Raw genomic sequence first — 20,997 nt, 5'->3', positions numbered from 1 at the left:
GAATTTGGAGAGTGTATAGGAAAATGAAAATAGGACTTACAAATAAAGAAAATGCATCACTTTGAAATACATCACCTTTTTCACTCCACTGTACTCAGTTTATCATCTCATACCCACTAACTCTCTGTGGAAGCTTCTTTAATTGGCTTTACTCATGAATATCCCTTTGATACAGCTAGCCATCCACTACGGACATTGTTCCTCTATTCAGCCTCTGCCAACTGCCATGTGCTCTACAAAGGTCTCTGTGCTGTAGCCCCTTGCTATACAACAGAATGTGTCCTTGGCCTCTAGACTTTGAAACAAGACAAGATCTCTGCGGCAAAACAAAGCCGAGGTCGAGCTGAACTCTGGAACTGACCAATCAAAGCAATAGTTCCGTGTTTATGATACGTGCAATAAAGAGGCTGTGATGACATCATAATAAATAACAACAAGAAAACAGCTGGTGTCGTCTGCTCGTCCTTCTGTGTCCAGTCTGTCCCGCTGACAGTGTGTCTATAAATCTCATCCAAAATCTAGATGTTGCATGCAAGTGTACAGAGATTTGTCTCTACAGCGACATCGACAGCCCCTCCCCACCACCACTCACACACACACACGCTCTATTCATAGCGCGTGTTGGCAAATGTTGAAAGACGTCTTTAACACTCCTGCGTAATCTGTTCCCTAAGTGATGGCACTCCAATTAAACCATCTACTGGAATGCTGACTGCCTTAGGACAATGCACTCCAGTGTGTAGGCTCACTTTCCTCAAAAAAGACTGAAAGACAAAAATAAATGGTCTAAAAAAACGGTTCATTGAAAATATTACAGATATATTGCAGGTACTCAATTTACTCATGTCATTGTTTCCCCTGTCGCTTATTTATGGCTCCATCATACTGCCTACAGTTCCTACTTTTGCAGAACTACATGTTGACTCTTTTCTTATAGCCAGGCAAATGTTGCCCTCTGGTGGTAGGCTCAGGTCCTTACATAAATTACCAGGAATAAGGCAGGACTTTCCATATCCAAAGTACTTCAACACAAAATTATTATTTTTATTATATTATTTTAGTTTTTTTTTCTTCTTTTCTCTAATCTTTGGTTTTAGTGAAATATTGTATACTTTAACCTCTTTGGACCTCAAACTGTTATTTCAATGTAACTAAGAAGTTTATGGGGATATCACTCTTTTGTAGAACTGCTATAAGCAAGTATAGGTTGTGAACCACCAAGTTAGTCGTTAACAATACACTCTATTTATAAGATTATTTATGTTTTTGAAGTACAGTTTTAATCTGAAACGTAATTAGTAACTATAGCTGTCAGATAAATGTAGTGGGGAGGCAGTATTTATAATGTACTGTATAATGGATATACTGTACTCAAGTAAAGTACAAGTTATTCAATATTGTACTTTGCTGCAGTAGCTGAGTAATGTACTGTACTTAGTTACTTTCCAACACTGTTGACTAGTAGCAGTTCAGTTAACCCTGCTGCAAGATGGAAGGAGTACTAGAATACTGTACTCAAGTGTTACTGTACAAGACTTGTAGAAATGTACTCTGAGTAAACGTTACAGCGCCACATTTAAGGGAGGGATGAAGGGCTGATGTGTGACACTACTGTTAAATTACACAAGTGGAACAACATCAGCAACAACAACCCCTTCTGTCCAGACCAACAGGCACTCTGCAGTCTGTGCATACAACTGATCATCAATTATAAATATACAACTGCCTTCCTCAGTGTAGCCTCACAAGAATACATCATAAAAGAGACAAAACTCAGACAACTTAAAAGTTGACTTAAAGGTCCTCAAGAAGACACGGAAGTCGCAGCACCAATGATCCACCGAGCATGTTAGCCAGACCGCGCATGCCCCTACTGTTCAGGTCACGATCATCGTGGTGACATCCATGTTACTTTGATTGCTCCTGGGGTGGGGAATGCATTAAAGCAGTCATTGATTCAAATGCCAATCACTGACATATTTTCTGGTCATGTATAAAAATACAAACATTCTGGGACAGGGTTATACAGATTCTTGAGGAGATTATATGCTACAAGATTCGCAGGGACCCCCGGATTGTGTACCTGGGATTGATACCTGACGACATGATTCAAAAGAAGGACATCTATCTCTTCAAAATCCTGACACATCACAAATGTGACCCTCCAAGACCAGGACAGTGGCTGGACATTGTCGAGGAAATATACTCCATGGAAAAACGGACTTCTTACTATCTCAGGATTAAAGCAGGGACACATGATCAACGCTGGAGAATATGGACTGCATACAAAAGAAGGGTCATGTTCTCAGGTGGTCTGAAAAGAACGGGTCAAAGGTTGTAATGAGAGAGTAGCCCCCCCCCTCTTTTACTTTTACGTCCATTTTTATTGTAATTTTTTTCATTAATGTGGTGATGTTTTGATGTTTTGTTGTGGATTTTGTTCAGTGTAATAGTAACTGAAAAATAAATAAAAAGTAAAAAAAAAAAAAAGCAGTCATTGATTCAGATAGATGCAATACATTTTTAATATGCTGAGGTACTAATGCTAATTATAACCACAGCCCACTTGTGATGCTTCATTTGATTTGAAGTGGCAAAGTGCAGCAGCTGCTCAACGATCTTATTTTATCAGGACTTTCTCATGTGAATTATATTTTTACTCGGATGCGGATGCGACATGAAATGTAGGCTACCTGTGATAAATATATTTTAAGAAAAACTCTAAATAGTACAAGTACACAAAAAAACGACTTTGTTACTGTAACAAGAGTAAACGTATTTCGTTACTTCCACCCCTGCACTTTGGCTTGCAGGAAAGCGAAAAAAAAGTTTACATTTTTCCCTCTCTGTTTTCCACTGCCCTCTACAGGAGAACCCACTGAAGGTCTGCAAAGAGCTGAAGTCTGGAGCCACAGGCGCTTGAATAATCTTACAAAAAACAATTTATATAAATACATATAGTTGTAATATACATCTTTTTTTCATCCCAAAACAAGACAATATCTTTGATATTATCATGCTGTCTGACATTTTTATTTTATGGCTTAAATGTGAAATGGATCACACACCGAAAACACATTCTACACTTTTTCAAAGTTAAGTTAAGTTAAAGTAAAGGTTCAAAGGTATAAAATTCTGACGCTAAACTGGTGATGTGACTCATGTTGTTATCATTTTGAAAGTAATACATCATGTTGAAATAGAATTAAAGTGCTGAGCCCTCGGCTTGTATAGGATATATATCGGCGCTTGCTCATTTTAGACATATCACGGCTGTTATTGATCAAATGGTTTCGTAATCAAAGTGACAGGATTTTGAGGCATTGAATAAGTCTGGGCCACACGAGACAAATCGTTGGATAGCTGAATGTTTACAAGGAAATATAATGCACCCAACACATAGATCATCCCACCCTCACAGCTAAAAGTTACAAGTTGATCAGTAAAAACCTCAAACTTATAGTATTACTCCAACAGTTGTAAATATATGACATTGTAACTGGTAATCATGACATAAATCAGCTTTACAAAGTGGGAGTTAAAACGCAGATTAAACAATGTTAACTACTGTCAAAATTATGACATTTATTCTACATGTCTAACATGCAATTATATGTAATGACACATTTTGCAGTGTTTATGATTGATTCCATTTATTTTGTCTATTTGCTATGTGGATCAGAAACCATTGTGATTTTTGAATTTTCCTTGAAGAGACATTTTCAGAACTGATTATTGGACTGATAGTGCCCACATTTCCAGCTGAGGTTTTAAGTTATTATTCAGAACCGTTTTGCTTTAAATCCATTGTTTCACCCACAATGCTACTTAAACCGGTCTGTCTCCAAGCCCTTCATAGAATTTCTCAAAATAATCGGTACAAGAGAAAATCAATCAAACTGGGTCCACTTATACATAAATACATCATAATTTAATTGAAGTAAATAGACAGTCAACAACACAACCTTATCCGCATAACATGACATCTTCATTTTCACTTGGTCAGCAAAACACTTCTCCTCGTTACAATAATTTCAACCAAGCAAAAGAACTAACGAATGAGAAGATAGAGACTTTATATGTCTGTGTAATATGTGCAGTCTGTGTAAACGTCTATGGGAGATACGCACGCACGCACACACGCACACACGCACACAATTGGTGATCCTGATGGCAAATTACACCATGGCTGTCTATAGGCACTACACAGACTGAAATTAATATGAAAAGAGAACATCAAATAGGTCCTTGTCTTACCCTGAGCTCCTCTGACATCAGTGTGTATCAGAATCTTACCAGGAAGTGTCTATCACACACACCTGCCTCACAGTACTATGCTTCGAGTTGGACGGCTCTGTCGTACCGAGCTTTAAGGCCACCATGTTCTTGCCTTCTCTGAACCTGGCTCTAGGTGCATGACGTGTGTGTGTTTATGTGTGTATGAACACACAGTTGGTATTCCAGGTACCAGAGCTCATAAAGGGGGTGGTTGGTTAAAGGGGGGGTTCAGTGGAAAGTCTCTCAAGGGTCCAATCTCTCCCCTCACTTTACCACCTCTCTAGCTCCATACCAACGCTTTCGAATGAGAGGAGTTTAGCTGCACATGTTCGTAGTGCTCTCCATTTCCCTGAGAAAATGAAAAACACACATTACTTCTATGGTTTCTAAAGACTTTTATCAAAGTGAGATGTTCTAACTGTAAGTCTAACAATGATGTGACTCTCACCTTGGATGCTATGGCTTTGAGTTTGCCAAGTAGAGAAGGTTTTGTGTACACAATTTCATCCTCCATGTCTCCCTCGTTCTCACCCTCCATCATAGCACAGCTGTCAGCTCCTGGCATCTCACACTCCTTATTGGCAGATATCACCAACCGGGAGTACTTGTACTCCAACCTAGCACAGAGACAAATGACAGAATCAATACTGTAGGAAAAAAAGGAAGGAAGTCGAGTAGTAGGAAAAGAAAAAAAAGGAAAGAAAGAAGGAAGTAGATAGAGAGAAACAAAAAAGCTTGCAGGACGGAAAAAAGGAATTTTCAAAGGGTACCTTTTGTTCTTCTTCCAGAAGTAGCAGGTGAGCGAGACGAGCATCACTGCGGTGAAAGCTCCCAGCCCTGCACCGAGCCGCACCCAGAATTCCATACCCTCACATGGCAAGGTTTTCTTTTCAGGCAAGGTCAGACCTCCCATGCACAGCTTTGGTTCAGTCCACACATACAGCAGGTCCTGATGAAGAACATACACACATATAGCAGCAAATAAGCTAAAACATACACTGAATATTGTATATACACGAATTTTCCTCACATATAGTGCAGTCTTACTGGTAAGTACTTAAGAGACTTGAAATGGAGTGGCTTTACTCCTGCACATTAAATTTCAAGTGAAACAAAAACTGTTAAAGCGCTGACTTTCAGCTTTAAGGGTGTTTGCATCCATATTGACTTGGGGGGGTTATAAAATAGGCTCTAAATTCTACACAGTCAATGGGATGTGGGCGTAAACACCCTCAAATTAAAGCTGTCGGCGCATTGTTTAATTTAAATCCATTGTGTTTTACTCAAGAACCAAAAGAAATCCGTCCCAATACTTGTGCAATAAATATGTCCACACACACCTGGTGTCCTCCTTTGCAAGCTCCCTCTATCTGATGGTAGTCTCTCTCTGTGCATGTAGGACAAGCTCCTGAGCTCTCCCATAAGAAATGAAAGGTGCAGCCGTCGCATGTTCCTGCAGGGCACTGACTGTAATAACCAAACACAAGCTGTCACCTCGATACCACATCACAGCATAGATAAAAATTACATGTGGTATTAGACAGGGAATCAGGCAAACAGAGACAGAGATGTAGTACCTTGGAACAGTGAGCTCTCCTTTAGTGCTCTTCTCTGCGTTACAACGAAGTGTCACCACTGCGTTCCGACCTGACTCACAAGAGGAAGTCGGATCCAGGGACCTTAGCAAAGGGAACCACAAAAAGCAAGACATAACCTTAGGGCACGACATTTATTTAACTTTGATTTTTTAAATTGAAATAATAGAAGTACCTGTAGTAGAAGTTGACATCGGGGACTTTCTTGGTGGTTTGGTGGTACAGCTCTGGTCTCGCCCTTATTCCATCAAGTGTACTATCAACTGTCACTCCTGTTAATAATATACAGACACATTATCGTTTAATGTGTGTGTGTGTACAATTAATGCGTCTTTGATGTTCTCTCTCCTGTAACATGAATGTGATACTATTTGATTAAAGACCAACAAGACTGAACCTTTTTGTGTCGTTACATCTTTACCCTTTCAAGCAATAACAGCGGTATAAAACACACCAAATGCAGCTCTATCACTATGTGCATCTTATGCTCACTAACCAAGTAATGTGTCCGCCAGGTTAATGGACTGTGAGGCGAGTGCTGTGTGGAAGCCTCGTCCAGTAGCTGGGATTATTGTTGACTGACAGATGAAGGTTTTGACAGCATTGATTCCTTCGCCTTTCTCTCTCTGGGAGTCGGTGATGGATAGGTCTGTTACATTGTCTGTGCATACTGCCAACTGACCCTTAAATTAAAAAAAAAGAAAATAGCAAGGTCATTGCATTAATACACACAAACATTTGATTACATTTAATCTTCATGTGTGTTTGTGTTTTCATCTCATCACACCTTTCCTCCACACAGGCTGATTTTGAAGTGGTGGAAGTACTTGGTTCCTTTGGAGGTGAAGCTTGGACCGTTCATCAGTGATCCTCCAGACCCAAGGAGGCTGAAGTCATAAGTCAGAGTGACATTGCTCTCAGTGTGGGTGAAGTGACAGTCACTGTAACATAAACTGTGGTCCTGTAAAAAAACAAAAAAAAACATAGACACCGGGATATGGTTGTGTGTTGTATGAATCATTTAAAAAAATAAATAAATAAATAAAGTTTCCCAATAGTTTGATTCCTTTCCCCATTACAAAGAAAAACAAACCTTGTCGCTCTTGCTAGCCGGTCCACAGGGTTTGCAGGCGTCCGGGCCCGGCGTGGCATGAGGGACGAGGAATGTGTTACGGGGACACTCCGTGCACTGGCTGGTGAGCGCGTCAATGTAGTGTCCAGGTGGACACGGCACACACGTAGAGGTTGAGGGTTCGGTGCTGAGGGCACAAGCCCGGCACCTAGAAGCCACCCCGTCGACTGCGTTACTCACCGAGATGGAGTAGATTCGCACCACGTCGTTGACGTACCGGCGTACCTGAGAGAGACAAACAAGGTACAGAATAATGCTGCTTATAGGTGCTGTGGAGTTTTAAAACGTTTTTCCAGAGACTAACAAAACACATATGGATCGCAACATACAGTATTGGTACTTTATACAAGACGTAGTTCTGTCCTTACTTAAAATGCCCACATTCCTGCTAAACAGGTGCTTTAAAAGCTTCACCTAAGTGGGCACAGAGATAAAGAAGTCTGTTTGATTTGTGGTTAGGTTGAAACACTAACACCACGGCAGATAGTATCTGTATAGTATACTTTCTTAGCCAACAATAGGGAGTGTTCGGTGTACCAAGTGTGGGGTGGATTTATGAGACCAATGCTCTGAAAAAACTGACAGTAAATCTTTCAGAGCAGTCTTGTTTCTGGAAGCGAGACAATTAATATTAAGGTATAACCAAAAAAAACAGGTTTCCTGACTTTTTGAAGGACCAAGTGGCCAAATCCTGGGTCAGTGGCCAGACCTCCACAGCTGAGCACAGAGGAAGATGTTATGAAACATGTGAACTTCCTGGTTGTTAATCTTCTTTAAGGAAAGATTTCAGGGGATGCATATTTGAGTAACTGCTTATGGGCTTTTTGATTGAAACAAGGAAATTAAGAATACAAAACACACACACACAAAACAATAAAAGACATTAAAAACAAACATATTTCCAGTACTTTACTCATACTTACATCTGATGGTTGGTTTGTCCTCTGAAAAGCCCATGTGTAGGAAACCGAGGCATTCTGTGTCATGACGTGTGTGTAGGTCTGTCTTGTTTTTGTTCTCTCCCATGACTCTACCACTGTAGTACTCTTCCTGTTTACATCCTAAAGAAAAACATTTTCACTCCACTTAATTCACACCACCTACATAACAATGTATATGTAGCAGCAAACATCTGTCAGGAACTGTCTCACCATCATGAAGTAGAACTCACAGTCGGCAACACACACAGTTTCAAATTCAAATGTGATGCGACCGAACTCCGTCCCAGAATGGCTCGACATGGACGTAGGGAGCCTGGTGGCAGATGAAAACAGAGCCGAGTGGAATCAGTCACAGCAAAAGAAAACAGACAGCTGAGTGACGGGAATGATGGAGACTGAAAACAACAACAACATGACTGTACTTACTTGAAGCCAGGAACATGGATGTTGAGGATGAGGTAATCATTATCTGAGCTCCCTGCTCCACTCTGGATATGATCACCTGCCACCTCCCAGCCTAAAGGACAGGACAAATCGACATTATATTTAGATAACACTGACTGTTTTAACTCTCGTCACTACACATTAAAGGGACAGTGTGTCGATTTGGTAGCATCTAGCGGCGTGGTTGCAGATTGCAACCAACTGAATACCTCTCCACTCCCTCCCCCTCCCCCTCCAAGACCGCTGTAGAAAAAGACGCAGAAAGTGAAATCATGGTAACTCCGTTCGCCTCGCTCAGAGGTCATCCTTAGGAGCAACGGAAGTCAAACACCAGCTTGAGGTTCCACTCTGTGTGTCATATTACTGCAGTTTCACAAGAGTGTTGGAGAACTACAGTGGCCTTCAGGTGACATAAACAAGCGAAAGGCTCTGTCGAGAGCCAGTGTTTGTTTTTTTCCGTCCTGGGCTACTGTTAAAACATAGGTGTTCAACCTGCTGACACCATGAAGAGGACCAGCTCTGTATGTAGATATGAAGGGCTCATTCAATGTCAACAAAAACAAAAGGATGCTTAGTTTAGTTAGTTATGAATATTATATTCTATTTCTGCTAGTAGATCCCCCAAATTGCTGCACACTGGCCCCATAGAAGAATAGTTTAACAATGTGTGAAAAACTCTTATTTATCATCTTGCAGAGAATCAGATGAGAGGATATCACTCATGTCTGTATAGTAAAAGTGAAGCCGCAGCCAGCTATCTAAGCTTAGCACAGGAGTGTTGCTGTCACCATATGGTTGGTGACAGCAACTAGGCAACCAGTAGAGGCTCCAGATAGGTAGCTTAGCCGGGGGCAGTGACTATCTCTTGGCTTCAACTTCATATTTACCATACAGACTTGAGAGCACTATCAATCGTCTTATCTTACTTTTGGCAAGAAAGCGCATGTCTCACAATGATGACATGTTTCTTTAAGACAGACAGACATCTTGCCAAATATACTCACCATTCATACCATCACATTTGGAGTTTCCAACATTGAAACAGGAGGTCTTCATGTTTGCAGGAAGAATATTCCACCATTTATACTCGTAACCCAAGGTGGGTTCAGTGCCTGCTGGACACCGATCACATGCTGGGAGATGAACACAATGAAAATCACAATTTGGAAACCACATACAGCAAAAACAAAAGTAACTGAAGGAAAATGACAGGGAGGAATAAAATATAAGTCAAGAGAGTTCTCAGTACGTTTAATCCCATCAGAATAGGTCCCAGGCGGGCATGGTGAGCAGGTGGCGGTGTCATTGTTATAGAAACCAGGGTTGCAGGGAGGGCAGGGCTCCCTTTCTCCACTTGGAGGCAACGACTCAGCTCCAGTCACACCCTCCAGACAGATTTTAGGTTCAATCCACTTATATATGACCTGCGTCTGAAATTACACAAAGATGTAGGGTGATGGACAAGAAACTGTGATACAGAATGGGATTTCTCTTTGTATTGTATTTCTCTCACCTTGCCTTCATGGTCACAGGCTGTGTGGATCTGGAAATAGTCCTTCCTTGAACATGGAGGTCTGTCCTTACACACAGCAGATCCCTCAGCTTGGAAAAGAAAAGTGGTGATAAGGCAAAATAAAACTACATGAGCAAAGGAGAAAAAAGTGGCTATTATTTAAAGATAGAATTTACACAGAGCCCTGCAAATACTGTAGCACTTTAATAATAACCTTTGTCAAAAACACTGCAGAGCATTAATCATAAAAGCCATGCAGCTAAATCACTAAAACACTGGAATTCAAATAAAATAGAGAACCATTCAGTTAAAATACACTAGAGTAAAGAAAATAGAAAAATATGTGATACAAGATGTGAATGCAGATGAGGAATAAAAGAATAGATAAAAGAATGTGCTCTTAAAAGAAGAGCACTATGACAGGAGACTCAAACAGAGCAGTGAAGCAGTCATACAATATGCATAAAAAGATGTACTAAATTAAATATGTAATATGTTCTGAATACTTTAACCTTCTTACAATCACTTCTCAGTGACTTTAGTAAACAGGACACACATTCACAGAATCATCCGAGGACATGAAGATACTTTATATCACAGCAAATAAAGAAAGAAAAGAGCAGTCTTTTCATTACTTTCATTTCATTTATTTAGACCACGTTAGAATATCAAAAATAGCTGGTCAGTCAGCCATATTTCTGCTATTATAACTGATTCACTACCTTCTGTTGATTTGAAATAGCTGGCCTTGCCTCTCAGCAGGGTCTAGTAAGGTGACTGCCTTACATGTGCAAATGTATTCTAGTAAATCCCTGTTGAGAAATGTACTAAAATAGAAAAGGGAGCATATTACTTCTAACCTTAGAAATAGTGTATTACATTTTACAATTTTTGTTTTCTAAGTAATACAGAAGCTTTCTGAAAAATACAAGAGCATACTCACTACATCCTGTGCCAAAATCTGCAACTCCCTTGCGATAACACAAGTCCTCCTCACTGAACTAACCAGCATGTTTCTCCATCTGAAGTTTGACTAATGTGGCTGAAAATAGGACAAGCTCTCTTTCTATTCTGTGCCTGTGTTATGTGCCTCTGTGAGCAGCGCTGATAACAACAAGGCTACACTTCCTACCTGCATACTGAATGGTAGTGTTACAGGGGGTGCAGGAGCTGGCACCGTGGCCGGCGTAGGTGTCCCGAGGACAGAGGTCGCATGCAGTGGATCCTGGGACCCGGCTGAACGTCCCCGGCTTACATGGGAAACACTCTGATGTGTAGGCCACTCCTGGTAAAAGGAAATGAAAGAATGAGAATAAAAAAGGGGAATCATTGTTTAATAAGTGCATTGATTTGAGAAGTTGGAATAAGAGAATTTCTTACTGACCTTCTATTTGAACATTTTTCAGCAGAACAGGCTTCACCCCTTTGGCTCTCATCAGGACCCCACCGGTCCTCCAGTACAGGATGTTGGTGCCAGACTTCAGGTTCACCTAGAATACATATGTTTTCATGTCTTATCAGTCAGGCTGTGACAGTGCGGTAGATAAGAGAGCACATTAAAGTCAGGCTTTGCTTTATGTAGCACCAATTAACAAGATATGCCATTTTAAAATAACAGATACAGTCAACACTTGAAATGACGAAGGCACTTGCGAATGACAAGGTAGTACAAAATGTAAACCATATTTGGCGTTTCATTCTGATCTCTTTAGTTAAGATTTCATTAAACATGTTTTTTTTTTTTTCTTTTTACAAAATGTACCAAAACACTGTCAACGAAGAAGATAATGAGAATAAATATGAAACAAAATCTGGTCTGAATTTAAATCAAAGACTATTACTAAGCTTATGTACAAGATATTTAGCTCAGGCTGATCTATAGAGGGAAAAATACTGGAGAAAACAATAAGTGATGCCAGCCTTTTTGTGCAACAAATGGGTTTAACACATTTATTTTGGTAGACCACGACAAGCTGCCAAAGAAGTGTCCTCTGTTGTTATTGTTCATCTCACGGCATGCAACACTTACCGTATGGGTTGCCCATTCACCATGATTGGTGAGCTTAAGCCACTTCGTATCAGCCGACTGATCCATCTCCTGACATTGGTCATTCTGGATCTAAACACACACAAATAATCAATGTCCATCAGCTGAAACTCTCGTCTCTTGTGTGGCAGTGTAGTGTTTTATGACTTCAATATTCATTGTATAAACTCATGCACTGACACACAGTAAAAAACAAAGTGCTGATGTGACTTTTTGTCTATTGGCAGCATTGTGTGCTGTTTATTGAACAATACAACATCCGTCTTTCATAATGGAGAATAAATAAGAAATGTCCTCAATTTACTACAGATCACCAAATCTTAATCTTTCCAGCGCACCTGCCTTTGAATAAACACTAAATATGGGACTCATCATTTGACTTGCCATTGCAGACAAAAGCACAGGGGCAACAATTGATGTTAGTAATGGCTCTGTTCTATTTAAGCAGTAAACCATGTCGGTGAGCCAGCATGCACAATGCAGGGCCATGGAACTGGGACACCTAAATGAAATTCAGCCAATAACATTATTATTGCTTTTCCTGCTATGATGTGCCTGTGCCTGCCACGAGAAAGGCCTACGAACAGTATAGTGTGCTGTCTGATTCATGCATCTAATTAGCATGATGAAGATCTGGGGCTATTTCTACTTAGATACAGTATTTCTAGACACATGATGAGTGAATTGCTTGAGATTTAACAAAAGAAATACTGAAGTATGTGTAAACACAAACACACCATGTACACACAAACAGCATCCACTTAAACAGATATATAGATAGACAAAAAAGACAAAAGTAAAAAGATAAAACCAAATGAATATTTGAAACTTACAAAGAACTCAAACAGCAAGTTGTTGTCTGGATACTGGTACTCAAAGCTGACAGAGCCCTGTTTCTTCAGATGAACAGCATAGATGAGAGAGACCGTGCATTCATCCCTGTTGGACTCCAGATAGTTTCCTTGAGGCACCCAGGTAGAACTGCAAGGAAAAAACATATGTAATTGATTTTACGCTTGCAATCCGAATTTTTGTTTTTCTCGCGTCCTAATCACACACCTGTTGCAGGTGAGCCTGTCGTCTCTGTGGGGATTGTACTCCAGTGAGGTTGCCAGGCTACTGAATCCAGCAGGCATAGAATCCCATTGGTCGAAGCGGATGCCGCTGCCGAGGGAGTAGCTTCCTGCTGCACACGGGGTACACTCCTGAGCCGACATCTCAAGGAACTCCCCGGCTTCGCATGAGAAGGCTGGAGGACACAGAAAGGCAAGGTACAGAGGGGTGGAAAGAAGGGGAACATGAGTCATTTCCCAACCGTCTTTGGAATCTGCTGCAAAAAAAATCATAAACGCAATAGAGAAATCGCACAGACTGAAGATGACAGAGAAACGGCCACGGAAATCACTGCAGCATTCAGTAGAATGCAGCCCCAGTGATCAGGGAACTTAATCCTTACATATCCTGTTACACACTGTGTCTGTCTCAGCGCTTTTTGCTCACCCAGCAGCCCTCATGTCTTCTGCATCTGCCAATGTTTCACAGTGTCAGCTTTCCCTCATACCTGAGCTGGTCAAATGCCATTGTGATGCCCCACTATGCTTGAAAAACAACCAATGCAAAATATGCGTGGGTACGCAATTTGTGTAGCACACAAAAGCAGATGTATGTTCATGTGTGCAGCAGGAAGTGCTTGTAGGTGTGATTTGATTTAGGATAGTTTTCTGTGGCACTCATTTTCACAATTCTTTGGTGACAATTAACTTTATTTACTTGCATTACAGTGCAAAGCATCATCATATCTAATGCAAGATATTTTTTTCCAATTGCTAAGAGGAAACAAGTTTCTGGTGTTCTTCTAGTGAAACGTGCATGAAGAACAGGAAGAAGGAAACAGAAAATGTCAAAATAACAAAAGGTGAGGTATGCAAGATGAATGGCAACAAGCAATGTGGAAGGAACAACCCTTAGGGCAAGCCTATCATGAGAAACACAAGCTGTCCATCAACATGTACCCTATTCTGTGAGTTATTTTTCATTTATCTAAAACACAGAGTTCCCCAATGATGTCAACTGAGCCATTAGTGAAGTGAGTGGTGTTGTGACAGCGCAGGGCAAACCTGTTCTAGGGAGGTCTAACAAAAGATCAAACTCGATTGACCACCTTGTAGGAAATTATTTTGCTTTTACACAATTAAAATCTGCCTTCCTGGCTCCTTCATGATATTCCACATTTCCCCACAATTGAGATGTCTTTGAACACCCTCCGCTCAACTAAAAGAAGTATTTAATGCTCTCTGTGACTCACCTCTTACTTAGTAGACCTGGTTCCATGGCAAAACATTAACACTGATCTGTAATGATTATTCATACGGCCTATGAATAAGTTTGTCCATTCAAAAGCACAAACTCTGTTAACCTACTGTCTTTTTATTCTATTCATTTATAACTAAGACTCTCTATTTGAACAGATTCTTTCATGATGACAGATGTTGGAGGAACACCAACATCTGTCACTAGTTACTGCACCTCCTATTAGACCCATACAATTAATCAATGGTTGAGCAAAGAGCAATTATGTCAGTGTTGTTGGCTGGAGAATCTACAAACCAAGTCAGTCAGGTTGTAGTGGTGGAAATTCCAGGCTACCGATAAGAAGGTGAGATATACACATCAACTTTCTCTCTCACTCACACACACACACACACACACACACACACACACACACACACACACACACACATACTTACTGCACTCTGTGCCACGTACTGGCTCTGGTAGGCCAGTGCAAGCCCCGGGACTCTGTGGGATGGCCACTCTCCACCGGGATCCCGTGCTGTCACACTCAGTGTACTCATAGTAGTAGTTCGTCTGCCAATTACACACACACACACACACACAAAAAAGATCTGCATTAGAAATCAGGCACCGCAACAGTCTTGGACCCAAACAATTAGCAAATGTAGGCCAGAGGCAGGTCAGTAAACACCACAAGAGGCCTCCACCCACATCAGAGCCCTGAGTCATCTCATTCTGGGTGAGAATGCATTAGAGCAGACTAAATAGCTGGTGCTACTGCATTAGCAACCAGCACTGAATTTAACTTCCGTAACCAGCTGCTCTGGGCTTTAAAAACATGACCGCCTGTGACGCTGCGTTATTTCTCAAGCCACAACCACTCTTCTCCCCTAGATACACAACATACCATCTCCACAGTGATGGGAACAAGGGGGAGGTGGCAGCAGGCGGCAGCAGGCGGAGGCGTTTTATTAGCAGCTTTTAGACCATTTGGACATTTGATGATCACATGTTATAGTTTTAATCTATTTTCTGGAGCAAAAACCATTAACTTGATGTTCTCGTCTCCACAGAGCCTCTCTCTATAGTTCCTTCTATAGAGGAGGGCAGCCTAATTTCTGACAGTTTACATAATGTTGCTCCTTGAGCCAAACCAGATTTTGACACCGCAGCACATGCAGGCTGTTGTGTGCGGAACAATTTTCATTGGTGTCTGTGGGTCTGGACATAGAGCTCAGTCACACTGACAAGAATTAGAAAAGAGGCAGAATTGAGCATAACTGCTGACCAAGGTTTTCAAATTACAGCTGCAGTGATTCGAGACACAATAAATGTTAAGAATATGGTCATACTCTGAACTCATTAAAATGCTCTCTTGTGACTCCTACAAGAACTGTGGTCGAACATTGGTATGGCAGACTTTAATACTCATCTCACACCATAATTCAGCATGAGAGTCTCTACTCCTGAATGCATTTCATGAGATTGAAACCAAGATATCAGCTCTGATGTCATGCTTTGTCACCCCAGAAAATGTAGCACCAGATAGCCCTTCACTGGAGAGCTGCAGTAATCTCTCAACCAGTGTGAAAAGAGATTGAGCCAATAAATTAAAAGGAATGTCGCTCCTCTATCTTGGGACTGTCTGCTTTGAGACTGAGCTGCCAGCCTGAACTTAGGAGGTGTTGAGCTGAGCCAGACCAGAGGGAAGGAAGGGCCAGTCCATGCAGGAAACTGATAACAGCCTGAACAGCACTCGAGTGGTGAAGTTCAACACACACCAGACCTCAGCAGAGATTCGCGTTGTTCAAACTTGTTCTCTTAACAAAGACAGCAATAATTAAAGGTGCATTCGTCCTCCCACCTGCTGCAAAGCATGTTTCATTTAAATAGTATACCATAAATCGACCCGGAAACGTGTCATCAATTTCTAATCGTATTTGATGTGGATTACCAACTCACTGTCAGCGTGTGAAGCCATAGCAGCCCAATCTGTGCGTGTTTCTCATTACCATCCCCGTTAGTGAGTTCTAACAATTAAACCGGATGAAACCTTATTGATCGACTGTGGCATCTCTCACCTCGCTACACAGTCGATGTTCTTTGGCCCCGTCAATCAACTGGAGCGTGCAGAGAATGAGAGCGTAATTGGCGACGAACCAAGGCGAGGACCGCATTGTGGATCATCAAGGGGGAGAAAACAACAACAACCACGATCCGGGATGGATAAGTGAAGATGATCATAAACCTGAACCAGTTACTAGTCGACACCAGCTCCTGTCTTCTCTCGTCGGCAGATTGTAACCCTTACCACCTGCGATTATCCTCACACTGTGCGCCCCAGGGCGTCCTCATCACAATCAAGCGAAACAGAATAAAAAAGTACTTCCGGTTAAGGTTTTCAAAGTAACACTGGCAACGCATGTGTGAAGGAATCGTCAGTCACCAGTTACATTTTTTTGCCTGTTTTTTTCCTTTAGTTGTAATACAATTTTGTTTTTATATAGCCTACACCCGTGTCAATTGCCTAATTTTCTTAAGATTTACTATGTTGTCACTTTATTGTGAAGGCAAAGTAGTAATACGTCTCTTATTTTCCTGTATGTGTGTGTGCGCGTGTGTGAGCGCGCCTTCATCCACCGGTTCTGACGCTCTATGACGTCGTTCAGAAAAAAATCATATATTGTTATCTTGTAGATGTGAGAAAAGAATAAAGAAACGCGCAACATATTTTTAAGCCAGCCTATAGAGTATTTAGGTTAGATGCCAATAAAAATAGCCAAATTAGCACTCTTTGTTGGGACTGTATATTCCTTTGGGCTGATGCTGCTGTGAGAATAGACATTTTGAAAGGACAAAACTGCATTTCGTCCTTATGTTGAAAACAGCCTCGGTTAGATCTAGTGTATTGTTCCTAAATCCCAACCTTTGCAGTCCACATCACTGACCACCAGAGGGAAGCCAAGCTCTACGACTCTTCATCATTACTGCAACACGGATCACATAAACTGCGGTGTTATTTGTCTGCCTACAGTGAGAGCATGCAGTTTGTATTTTAGAGCGCGAAGTGAATGATTTTAATTTTCAGCTATGGAGGTCTGGCTTAGTGAGCAGAGGTTACTCAGCTGCCAGCACCTGGTTCTGTGGCAGCAGGGCGAACAATATTTTAAGAGAGGTCAGCCTATGCCTCCTGTTAGGGTGTGAAAAGTTGATTCAAATGAAAGCAATAACAACTGTGACAATAAGGCATCAGTCTCATGCAGCGGTAGAATGAAATGAAGGCAACACAAGCGATGTGTTATTGGGAAATAGTGTGCAACTATAAGAATATAAGTCATGTCAACCAAGCTTGCTGCACCAATGTAATGCTTGTATCAAGTTAAAATGAATACAATATGTGTATGACTTTATATTAGACCTACTATTTTCAGGTTTCCCCAGTTTCTTTTTCCTGCTTTCTCCTTTCAACAAATGTCTACCCTTACACTGTAAGTTACCTTTAAGTATTCTATTTATCAGAATAAACATGTTGCAGATATATATAAATTACAAAATGCTTTTTATTAAAAACTCTTGCAACTATCCCCTCTAAGCTTCCAATTAGTTTGTGCAAATTATCTCTCTGTTTACCTGAGACAAAAAAGCTCATGCATGTTTCATGATCATACCCTGGTTTAATTTTTCAATGTGTGTTACGCCCACAACACAGAGGGAAATAAACATTTACATGAGAGTTTATTGAACTCCCTCTTAGAGGACAGATATTAGGATTGAGGTCTATCAATCTAATTATTACTGTGACAATCAATCAACCAACAGTTCAAAGTATATTTATTACAGTATTCCTATTGCATGTAAGTTAAACACAAAACCCACTTTAATACTGGATTATACCCAGGTACACCTAGCTAAAAGTCATGCAGTATAATACAACAACCCTTCCATGGATCCTGCCTTCATGAAGATTATAATATTCAGATTTATTTTAAACTGTTTTAGAAAATGTTTTAATTCAATTTATGGTGCTTTTGAATTGTGTAGCAGTAAACTGAAGGGTGTAGCGTTCTTGCTGCAAGCAGATTTAATAAATATGAATAAATTAATATCAAGATATTTAACAATTATTTCATATATTCAATTATGATTTATTAACCCATGCATTATTATAAAATGATGATGTTACTCAGCTAATGCCATAGGACACCATTAATTTAACTAACATAATTTCACATAAGATCCAATTTTGGATGCTTCTCAAATTCGGAAAAATAGGAAAAAGAAATTCTATTAATCAATTAAATCTTAATCTCAGGGTTATTACTGTGTTCTTTGGTGAACAGGGACCTATTATTTCATATACACACAAGTCAAATGATCAAGTTCTTTATAAATGAAATATTTATTGGACTAAACACTAAACTAAATGAACAAAAATAAATGAATAAATGATTAAAAATCAAAATGAATGGCATGAATAAAGAATAGGATGAAGAGTACAATGAATAACAATGAACCACAAATAAATGAAAAGGATTGCATGTAACCAGGTAGAATCATTGACTCATATCATCGATTGATGTCTATCAATTAAATCCGAGGATTGACGTTTTACATTTAGTTCAAATGATTTATGCAGTTGAGAGTTTTAGAAGCAGCGGGGAAGATTGTAGAGCACCTTTATATTCGTTTTTTATTGGAATTTAATTTAGATCTTTAGGTCTCAGGTATTTCTGTCTAAGAATAGTTTTTTATCTGGCTTAAATCCAGATTGGAGGTTACGCGTCATGCAGTGGCGGCTGTTCCTTTGTGGCCATCTCTGCATCTTCAAAGGTGTTGGATGCTATAGTTTGTTGAATCAAATTCTTCCATCTCTCACTCTATGGTAGTTGATTCGTCTTTTTCTAGTGTCCTCATCTCCATCTCTCTCTCTTTTTCTCAGCGGGATGCTGAATCATTCATTGATCTAAATGACTGAATAAAACCTGACCAACTATAGACAGAATGAATTAAACAATTACAAAACATAGATATAAATTTGTATCATGATACAGACAGACCTATGTAGATATACATGTATACCTATATGCATAATAAATTAATGGCTAGGATTAAACTCTACATTTCAGAATAAATCAGTGTCCTGGGTGAGAGGCAAGATAGGGAGGGGAGAACTATGACGACACACTATGAGTCAGTAATGTGAGATGAGTTTTGTATGACTACAGAACAAGATCACAACAAATACAAACAAACGGTTAACATCGTCAATTTGTGAATGGTTTACCAATACAGTGAGTTTGTTACTCTGAGGTAAATTAAAATAAATAAATATATAAAATGCAAGGACTTACTCAGACTAGGAGTAGCATATCAAGCAAAAGTGTCTTTAAGTTGTTTATTAACACTTGGATGGGTCTTTGTGTCCCTCAGGAAGGTGGCTGCTTGTAAAACCGTTAAGGTTGGGTCATGAAACCTTGTAGGCTCAGCCTGAACAAAGGTCTTATAGTTCAGAAATTGGTTTGAGTGTCAAGATTGACCCCAAGTCTTATCTGACTCTGTCCAGACACATGGTGAATTTAGAGTTCAACCATCAAGTGACCTATAGGTTCCTGAGGGCAGTTTCTGGACAAAGTGTATTCAGATTGTCATAGACATCTCAGGTTTATTAAGAGAATTCTATTGATGTTCGCTACAGGGGTGTTTCTAACATTTTGTAATAATGATCTAAAGTAATACTATCCGCTCAGATTAAAGAGAAAATGATCCTACAGTCACTACCATTTACCTGCTTTCCTGTATAGCTCACGTGGATAATTTATGACATTCTGCATTAAAGTGCGTCACAACCGTTGTCCAAGGTGCTGATCCTTCCCTTCGTTGATACGGCAACAGGCAGGATTCTTTAAAGATGATGGGGTGCCGTTTTGACACACATCGTAGAATTAGCCTTTTCTGACATTGATTTTCTTGTAAGAAACTTGCCAGTAAATTCTGCTGTTTTGTATATTGTCCTATTTCTGGGTAGCATTAGTATTTTGCTTAAATCTCAGTCATCTCACCCAACAGGAGCTGAATCATTTGAACTTCCCACCCAATGTATCAATTGGGCCAAAAGTACATGTGTAATTCATCTTTCAGAACAATTGTATGTGTTTTTTAATGTTTCTGTAAGTATAGATTCAACCCTTTTATTTTTGTTGAAATGTGGGGCTTTTTCGAGCCAAGACATACTGTTGTACTATATGTTGGTCATCCTGGGCAAGTTTAATAGTAGACTTTTAACCCTTAGATCATGGATTGGATGTTTGCAATGGAAATTAGAGTTTTTTCACAATTCACCTGCTACCACTCAGACTATTAGCTGTATGTTATCAGCATACAATTGGATTTTCAAACATTTTAGCCTGTATCAAAATAGTTTCTGCTGTACTTGTTCAATAACGAATCAAAATCAAGGGAACCAATCCAAAACTTCACATATACAGTAGCCTAACAACCAATCACATGCTCTGCATTTTTGTCATAATGCTGCGTTTGATGTTGTCATATGAAAAATACATATTCACCAGAAGACCCAGCTGGACAAACTATTGATGCAAGTCTGCTTTATGTCATGTATGAATATTTAAGTATATTTAATCCGTCACCCAAGGGCAGCTGAGTTTTTCTCTCGCTCCCCTCCTTTCTCTTTCTCATCTGAGGCCTATCGCTTACAGTGTTTGCCTGTAACTTGAACTCTCATATTCAACCAT

At 40.1% G+C, this 20,997-nt stretch overlaps 1 protein-coding gene across 1 annotated transcript; it reads right to left on the bottom strand.

Moving 5' to 3' along the window:
- Positions 1–3,909: 3,909 nt before the first annotated feature.
- On the bottom strand, positions 3,910–16,585 carry elapor2a (endosome-lysosome associated apoptosis and autophagy regulator family member 2a). The gene is made up of 22 exons (XM_068723298.1): positions 16,327–16,585; positions 14,698–14,818; positions 13,010–13,199; positions 12,784–12,931; positions 11,933–12,022; positions 11,288–11,393; positions 11,036–11,188; positions 9,904–9,992; positions 9,640–9,820; positions 9,395–9,523; positions 8,373–8,463; positions 8,157–8,259; positions 7,929–8,066; positions 6,967–7,230; positions 6,661–6,834; positions 6,370–6,556; positions 6,049–6,145; positions 5,856–5,957; positions 5,619–5,745; positions 5,049–5,227; positions 4,727–4,895; positions 3,910–4,627 (listed from the first exon to the last, which is right to left on the bottom strand). The coding sequence occupies exons 1-22, from the start codon at positions 16,420–16,422 to the stop codon at positions 4,559–4,561; spliced, it is 3,003 nt and encodes a 1,000-aa protein (XP_068579399.1). The 5' UTR covers positions 16,423–16,585; the 3' UTR covers positions 3,910–4,558.
- Positions 16,586–20,997: the final 4,412 nt, after the last annotated feature.

The sequence above is a fragment of the Cebidichthys violaceus genome, unplaced genomic scaffold (genome assembly GCF_023349555.1).
Source record: "Cebidichthys violaceus isolate CVI_PGR_0920_01 unplaced genomic scaffold, fCebVio1.0.p SCAF_3, whole genome shotgun sequence".
NCBI lineage: Eukaryota > Metazoa > Chordata > Actinopteri > Perciformes > Stichaeidae > Cebidichthys > Cebidichthys violaceus.
The sequence above is the reverse complement of the archived record's forward strand: the minus strand, read 5'-3'. Positions and strand labels throughout refer to the sequence as shown.